Below are 8,451 nucleotides of genomic sequence, written 5' to 3' on the forward strand. Positions count from 1 at the left end.
ATTCGAAAAAAATGCGATTTGAGCTCAAAATACAAATAGTGCGCTTTCCCACCAAAATTTTTGGTGGGGAATTCTATATTCTATTATCAAGATTTCAATTTTCATTATTTTGATTCAAAAATTTTTCTGAATGAAATCTTTATGCTTAAAAACTCTTCATTGAAATTTCAAATAAATTCAGTTATAATTTTAATTTTGATTGAATTATTAAAATCGCTCTTTTTGGTGTGAAATTGTGCTTTCCCTCTTCGGTGTCCCATGAGTCCGTGCAACCACTGGTGGTAGCACTATCCGGGGCCTTGAAGGATATCTTGCAGAATAGGAATTTGAAGCCAACAATCTTGATCGTTGATACACTGGGCGGATTTCGAGACCTAAAACAGCTAATTGGCCTGATTGTTTCAAGCTTGACCATCTCTTTTCGTGTTAAGTGGGGGGAGGGGCGGCAAGGTGCTGACACCAGGATTCAGATGATCGAATATCAGATATGTCTATGTATATATGTGTGTGTATTCTTTTTAACACGACCAGACAAATATCTAAATCTAACTGCGAATCTATTCTCTCCTAGAATTCTATATATAAAGATAATACCACCAACCTACTCTATTCTTCCTCCGCCTCAATTCTCGCAAAATCTTCAATGCTCTCCAACAACACCGAACCCAACTCCTTCACACAGGGCGGCACAACCATGGAAAAATGATCTAAACCGAAACGTTAGCATATTTCAAAATTCAAACAACCCAACCAGCAACTCACCAGCATCAACCTTATGAACCTTAACATCCCCCTTCAGCAATAACTCTTCCCACCCATTCGTCCCAAAATCGCTCCTCTTCCCAAAAAACCAACTCTTAAATTCCTCCTCAAAATCCCCCAACTCCATCTCGCTCATATTCTTCCCCCCGCTCCCCGGCCTCATTGCCGCCTTTCCCGTAACCTGGTCGTTCCTCTCCCCCGGATTCGCACTGTCATTCAGCCCCTTACTCGCCCAAATAATATGCGTTTTGCGCGGTGCCCTCCCAGCCGGAAAAGGCACTGCATCGTATTTACAGAGAGCGCGAACGGTGGATGTCAGATGTTGTTTCTGCTGCACCGATAATCCCGACAATAGGTTTCCGCGCCCCACACCGGTGAATATCCCGAAACGCTCGATAAATTCCATGGTTACATCTGCCATAGGAACAGAGACATTGATACGTGTATCTATTATCACGAGCCCGGTGATCGTCTCCCCGACCATGGCTAAGCGATGTGCAATTTCGTATGCGTAGATTCCGCCTGCGGACCACCCGCCGATTAAATATGGGCCGTGGGGTTGGATGGTGCGCATGGCGGTGATGAAGATGTCGGCCATCTCTTGGATGGAAAGAGTGTATTCGTCTGGCTTTTCTAGGAATGGCGATTCCAGGGCGTAGATCTTGCGACCGTGAGGGAGAGCGGGGAAGTGAATGTAGGGTGTTACGGCGCCGGAGCCGTCGGTAGCGAGGAAAAGGGGGGTGGCTTTGGAGTGGGATTTGCCTTGGATGAGGATTACGCGGGATTTGGGGAGTTTGGGTTGAGATTCGGAGGTGGCGGTGTGATATGTTTGGGGGGAGGGGGATCCGTCGAGTTCTTCTCGTGCTGAGGTGATGGTGGAATTGCTGTTGAAGAATGCCGCTGGGAGTTCGGTTCCCGATTGCTTTTTGAAGATTGAGAGGATTTTGATGCTGAGCATGGAATCAACTCCTATCTCAGCAAATTCAGTACTAGGTGTCAACTCGGTGATATCTATTCCTAATTCTGCTGCGACGATCTTGAATAAAGCAGTACTCTGAGAAGTCTCAGATGTGTTTTTTAATTTCTTGTTATTCTGAGCTTGCGTCTGGCTGGATGATCTTTGACGCTTAGCTGTTAGATTCTGTCGTTGTTCCTGTTTGGCCGTTGACTTTGAAGGTGATATTGATATAGTCTCAGAGACACTGCCAAGTTCCCCCTTCGCTTCTACTACAGTGGGAAAATTCGAGAAGAACGCGGCGGGCAGCTCAACCCCAGTTCTCTCTGCTTAATCGCTGGAATTTGATATCGGTGCTTATCGCCACGAGGTTCGTGTCTGCAAAGACATACACGTCATACAGGCAAACGCCTTTGCCGGTTCGCTCTCGAATCGTTGCATAGGCTGTGCACTGTTGATTTTTTGACAAATCGCCCATGATGCTCATGCGTCCAATATTTCCAGCAATATACAGGTCTGTTTTTGGTTTTGCGGGATTGACATTTAGCAACAGTCCTGCGAGATGTACGAGTGCATCTACAATGTATGGACTGTGCGTGAATGAGCCTAGGTCTGGATCCTGTTTAAGAACCATAGTGGCTGCGGCATCCTCGAAGTTTTCTTCTATAGAGATTTCTGATAATGCGTGGTAAGATCTATCGTAATCGACTAGGGTTGAGAAGAGCTTGTAGATCAGGGGTTTAGTTATGTGGTGTGCGGTTTTGGAGTTCTCTAAGCTGCCAACCCTACTTTCGACCAGCCGTTGCATCCGTGACCATTCCGCTTCCTGAACAACATTTCCTTCGTTGACAACAACACGACATGTACCATGTTCTGCCATACTGCTCGAGTTTTCAACGGAGCTAAAAGTAATAGAGATGACCTTTTGCGTGGAGTCAAGATCGGCAGAAACATGAACTATTTGTTCCGTATCTTTCGAATGAACAACAAGCGCTTGCGTCATATTAAGATCAACCAGTTCCAGATTAGCTAAATCTGCTTTGATACCAGCTTGCTCGAGAACGAATTTCGACGCTGTATATGCCATATCGCAGAACACGCTAGCGGGACAGATTGCAACGTCATCTACAACGTGGCCGCGAATGGCTTTGTAGAGATTTGGCTCGGAGACCTGAGATGTGAAGATAGCTGATACGTGAGTGTTATTGATACTTAGAGATTCTAATTTCTGCAGACATGTTGTTGAGAGAGTAGGTTTAGCTTGGGTTTGAGGAGCTGCTGGCAATTGCGCTCGATATGGTACCCAGTAGTCCTTCAAGTCGAGCGCATATGTGGGTAAATCTAATAGTCTGACGCTATTGAGATGATCGGCGTGGAACTCATGCCAAAGTACAGGAAGCTTGGCAACATGTGCAGCAGCGATAGCCTCTGAAATTGTTTTCCAATTATCTTTGCTGCGATGTAGTGACGGGAGACAAGTTGGTTGTGCATCTGATAGACTCTGTGTGATAAGTCCGATACACACTGGATGTGGACCTGTTTCGAGAATGACATCGCTGTTGCTGATAAATGCCTCTGATTCACATGTTCGCACGGCTTTCATGAATGCGACTGGTTCACGAATTTGCCGTCGCAGATAAGTGGCATTGAATACTCCTTCAGAAGTAATCACATCACCAGTCAAGGTTGAAGCGACCGGGATTTTAGGTGTCATGAAGTGTGCTCTCTTCGATGCCACCTCGAAATCATCAAGAATAGGATCCATTGCCTGAGAATGAAATCCGAATCCAGTTGGAAGAAGTGAGGATTGAACTTTCTTCTCCTTAAGCTCAATTCGAAGCGATTGTATCTCCTCCGTTGGTCCACTTACAACCGTGCTAGAAGGGCCATTCAAACAGGAAATTTCACAAAATAGCCGAGTCTTCAGAACCTCTGAGACTTTGTCTTTCGGCAATGCAATAGCTAGCATAGCCGAAGTTCCAGGTCCACACTGCTTCTCCATCAACGTGGCCCGCTTGTTGACTAGAAACAGGGTATCGCTGATGGATAACACCCCAGCAATGCACAACGCGGCGTACTCGCCAAGACTATGTCCGATTACCAAGCGTGGTTTGAGGCCTAGAGACTCCCAGTAATGGGCCAAAGCAACCTCTAACGCGACAATAGCTAGTTGAAGTTGAGCAGCTGTCGCATTTTTCACATCTTGCGTTCCGCGTATGATGTCAATAAAGGAAGCAAGATCTTGACTGTCGCAGAGAGATTGGTACGTATCGAGAGTTTGCTTGAATCTTGGTGAAGTCTCATATAGTATTCTGCCCATTCCAGTGTATTGCACGCTTTGTCCTGTGAATACGAATATAAGTGATGAGCCGGACTTTGGTGGTAGTTCTGGCTCTGTGCTTGAATCAAGTTGCTTCGTTAGTTCGCTAATGTACTCGCATACAAATGCTACTCGGTAGAGCTCATGTTCGCGACGAGCAGTTGTTGTATAAGCCAAATCAGCTATCGTAGTATCTGGGTTCATCTTTAGGTACTGTAGTAGGCGCTTCTTGTTTGCTGCGTGAGAGGTTAAGGTACGAGCAGAAACTGTGATGACGTGATGGGATCGTGGATCAGGGCTTTTCGACACCCTTCGAGGTGCGTCTTCGATTAGGAGACTAGTGTTACCTCCTGCAGCATCAAAAGAATTAACCACGATTCTTCTCTTGCCGTCACCATTTGGTCTTGGAACCAGTCGGCCCTTGCCGTCTGCAATAACAATATTCGATGCTTCCAGGTCAGGAAAATTGTGATTAAGCTTGAAGGGCCACTCCGGCTGCGTTGGGATACTTCCTTCCCTCAAAATCAACAATGATTTAATGAGTGAAGCAATTCCCGCCGCTGCTTCACTATGCCCGATAATCGCCTTCACAGCCCCAATGTACAGCGGATTATCCCTGCCCCGATTCTGCGCAAACACGTTCCTTACCGAATTAGTCTCGACATTATCCCCGGCCTGCGTCCCTGTCCCATGCATTTCCACAAACCCTACATCATGTGGATCCACGCTGGCCTTTCTCAACAGCCTCCCAAACAATGTTTCCTGCGCCTCTTGCCCTGGATACGTTATCGAGGCCGCGCCTGCATTCGAGTTTCTTTCTGTTCCCTTAATCACAGCAAGAATGTTATCATTCTCTCTCGCTGCATCTTCCAACCTTTTCAAGACCACAACGCCGAGCGCTTCGCCCCGACAATACCCATCCGCATCATCGTGGAAAGTCTTGCACCCGCCAGTCGCAGATAAAAATCCACCTTTGCCTAATCCGGAAAACATTTCTGGGGCTCCGAGTAGTGATCCCCCAGCTACAGTTGCCATGTCGAGTTCACGATTATTGAGAGCTTCGCACGCGAGATGTGCACAGGTCAAACTAGACGAACAGGCCGTATCAACACTGTAAAAGCCTCCGCCCCATTTAAAATAATGCGCTACTCGGCCGGGATGAAATGCCCGGTCGAGAGAGGGCAGGTAATGAGTATCGATTCCCATCTGGGCATTGATATCTTTCCAGTCATCGACGGTTTGGCCAAAATATGTGCCGGTTCTAGAGGGATGAGTAGAAGCGCTGGAGTTGCGCGCATACCCTGCTTTTTCAAGGGCTTCGTAGGTGCAGAGGAGGAGGAGTCGTTGCAGGGGATCCATCTGGAGGGCTTCTTTGGGGGAGACGTTGAAAAGTTTGTTGTCGAAGAGGCCGGGGTGGCGGAGGAAGACGCCGTGAGTGGTCAAGAGGGAGTTTTTGGTTTCGCCGGTGGGGTCATGGAAGTCGGAGATGGAGAAGCGAGAGGGAGGAATCTGTTGAGTAAGTATTTGTTTCTATGAGTATTGCGTGCGTGTAGGAGAAAAATTACCGTTTCGTGTAATGCATGTCCGGCTTGTAGCACCTTCCAGAATTCTTCCACATCTTCCGCCAATGGAAAGCGCCCGGACATCCCGATCACGGCAATATCACTCGATCTACCACGTGAGTTTGTGGTGTCTGAACCTTCATGAGACCCGATGTGAGCGCTTATGTGAACGGTGGAGAAAAAAGATGATAATATCTTCTGCACCATCCCCGTATGACTACACGGTCCCAGAGTCGTTAATGTGATTTCCGAATCCCTATCAGGACTGACAATTGAAGCAAGGCCCTCGACTGTCTTGTCGATGCACATCGGTTTATGTGCTATATCATCCACAATCGCGTGGAGAAGTTCGCGTAGCGATACTGCTGGATATGGCAAGCCAGTGCTTACTGAGACGAGTAATGATGTGTGTGGGATTGCGTAGCCGAGAACAGGCGAATCTCCAAGAATAAAGGAGATATCTAGCTGTACGAGATGCGGAGCGTGAACCGCATTGGCTGAGGTGAGTAATTTATGCGGTACGTCAATTGCGGGGCATAAATTTTGCAGTGTAGATGGAGGCCCGAAGACTGTAGTCCACGATTTTGTGGATACGCCTGCGTATGCCCATCTTGGCTTTGGGAAATTCTACAAAGACCAAAGATCAGTATCGTTGTTTCCAGCCTGAAACTCAAAATTTTGGCTTACCTTGTTAAACTCCTCCAATTTCTTCTGTAGGTCCCAAAACTCAAGACCAAACAATATACAGCCCCATGATCTGTGCGTGTCTTCGATACATCGCGATCGCCGGCGTACAGCAACACCTAGTCGCAGACTTATTGCTATGATTTCAGTGCCTAACTTGGCAATTTTACTTGTATCACTCACTGCTGCTGCCACTGAAGCTGCAAGAAGACCGATGCAAAGACCGAGAGAATGTGTATTGTTGTTGTTTTTGGTCAATTTGTGAAAGAGCAAGTCACCAACTTGTATGGTGGTGATGAGAACATAGCCAATCATCTCATCTGGGAACTCTTCTTTGGCATATCGCTCGCCCAACTCAAGAAGATCGTCGAAATGCCCAAACACTCCTCGTTCTTCTGGCAGAAAGGTGGAAAGCTGGCATTGTATGACATCACAGGCAGATCTTAGGAAGTCTCTCAGCTGTGGGTGAGTCTTAGAGTGAGAGAAAAGTGTTTTGAGAGCGGAGAGCTTGTCAACGTGTACATCTCCAAAGAGGAAGATTTGGTGTGTTTGGGCCATGATTTATGGATGGGTATAGTTTCTTTACGGGAGGAGAAGAGAATGGAGTGATATTTCAGGAGGGGAGATTATATTAGAGGGTAGGGTGCGAGTTAGTCAAGTGAGTACTCTGTTTGCAAAAGGGGACTCCAGAGTGAAAAGACGGTGATAAGAGGGGAGTCTGAGTTTACAGGAGTTCCGGTGATTCCATTGGGAAAAGTGTTCCTCCGCGAACCAAGAAGGCTGTACATATAGTGGCGAGGAGGCGCCTGCTCCTGTTCTCGTCTTCCTCAGCTTTTAGTCTTTTTCTTGAACAAGAACATAGAATTGTAGTTCCCTTCTACAGTGTTCCCTAGCAGATAGAGACGAGGTAGTAGGGTCTAGAATGGGCGATGTGAGCTGTGTTGGAAACATGCTAGCTGATTGAAAAGTTTTAGAAAACCATGTAATTCTACGAAATACACACAGGTTCTGTTCAGTAGGCCTTTTGAAGGAAGTGTAGACATTCTACTGCACAGCTTGTACAAGACTTCCTTGAGCGGCGTCTTTGGCGTTAAAAAGCTTGCATAGTACCACCATCATGGATCTTATTATTCCAATAGCGTAGTGCCCTGCATTCAGCGATCTAGATTATTCGACATACGACGGGATGATATACTTTGTCTTCAGCCAGTCTTGGATATTAGATAGCCACTGTGGGATATGTATCCTTTTTCAATATCCCGAGTTTTCAGAACAAACGCGATATCTCACATTGGGTAAGCAATATCGTAAAGGTGTATGAAAAGACGCCTGGTAAGCCATCTGGATTCCTATTCAGTAGTTGCGGCAGTTTGTCTCATTCGTAGAAAATTTGGATATCCTGTGTCCAATATTTCGAAACTTTTGAAGCAAAATTTCATTTTCTAGCGCATTCTCTGCACAATCTCAGCCGACTTTCAGTAAGCCAAATTCAGAGGGGATTCCTGTTCTATCCGCATACTTTTTACTTTGTGGGGTGATATTCCTACCCGGGCACATGCAGTGGAACAATATTCCTTTTTTCCTTGCATATCTGGATCCATTTAAATAATGTATTGACAGAAATATAGCCAGATAATAGAGTTGCAATATATCTTCTTGACACAACTTCAGAAACCAAAAAAAGCAAAGAACAATGATGTAAGTCGTGGCACAACGCCGCTAATTGAGGGGGATCACCCCGTCGAAACTTGAACTACACAACCACGGTGTGTTGGATTAATTTAAAAACTGAAGAATTTCAACTAGAATTTCTCAAACAGTATCAAGAGCTCAGGTTGGAAAGTAGAAATCTTCATGGGAAGGTATAAGGAGACCAGAGTTTTGTGCAGAAATTATAGCACGTCGCGTCGATGGACTTATCGCGATATCAAGCGCGTCACCAACAATAAAAACTATCGCCCATGAGAGAACGTAATGCACTTCTCAAGTGGACTAAGGAATCAATGATCAGTAATTATCTCCTAAGACATTGATTGTTGAATGAAGCAGCTGAAGAACTTTGCATATATGTAACGAAATTACACTTCAGACAATGTGTTACTTGTCTCTTTTGAGCCCTCGCCACAATATTGGATACTCCTGGCCAAAATTCAATTCCACGATTTGTT

At 45.9% G+C, this 8,451-nt stretch overlaps 1 protein-coding gene across 1 annotated transcript; it reads right to left on the bottom strand.

The window, feature by feature from the left end:
- Nucleotides 1-606: 606 nt before the first annotated feature.
- Nucleotides 607-6,841, bottom strand: EAE98_009473 (uncharacterized protein; the record flags this gene model as incomplete). The annotated part of the gene is given in 6 exon segments (XM_038957094.1): nucleotides 607-707; nucleotides 763-1,989; nucleotides 2,016-2,095; nucleotides 2,110-5,546; nucleotides 5,603-6,226; nucleotides 6,287-6,841. The coding sequence occupies 6 exon segments, from the start codon at nucleotides 6,839-6,841 to the stop codon at nucleotides 607-609; spliced, it is 6,024 nt and encodes a 2,007-aa protein (XP_038806567.1).
- Between the last annotated feature and the right edge of the window lie 1,610 nt (nucleotides 6,842-8,451).

This window comes from Botrytis deweyae, assembly GCF_014898535.1.
Source record: "Botrytis deweyae strain B1 chromosome Unknown BDEW_028, whole genome shotgun sequence".
NCBI lineage: Eukaryota > Fungi > Ascomycota > Leotiomycetes > Helotiales > Sclerotiniaceae > Botrytis > Botrytis deweyae.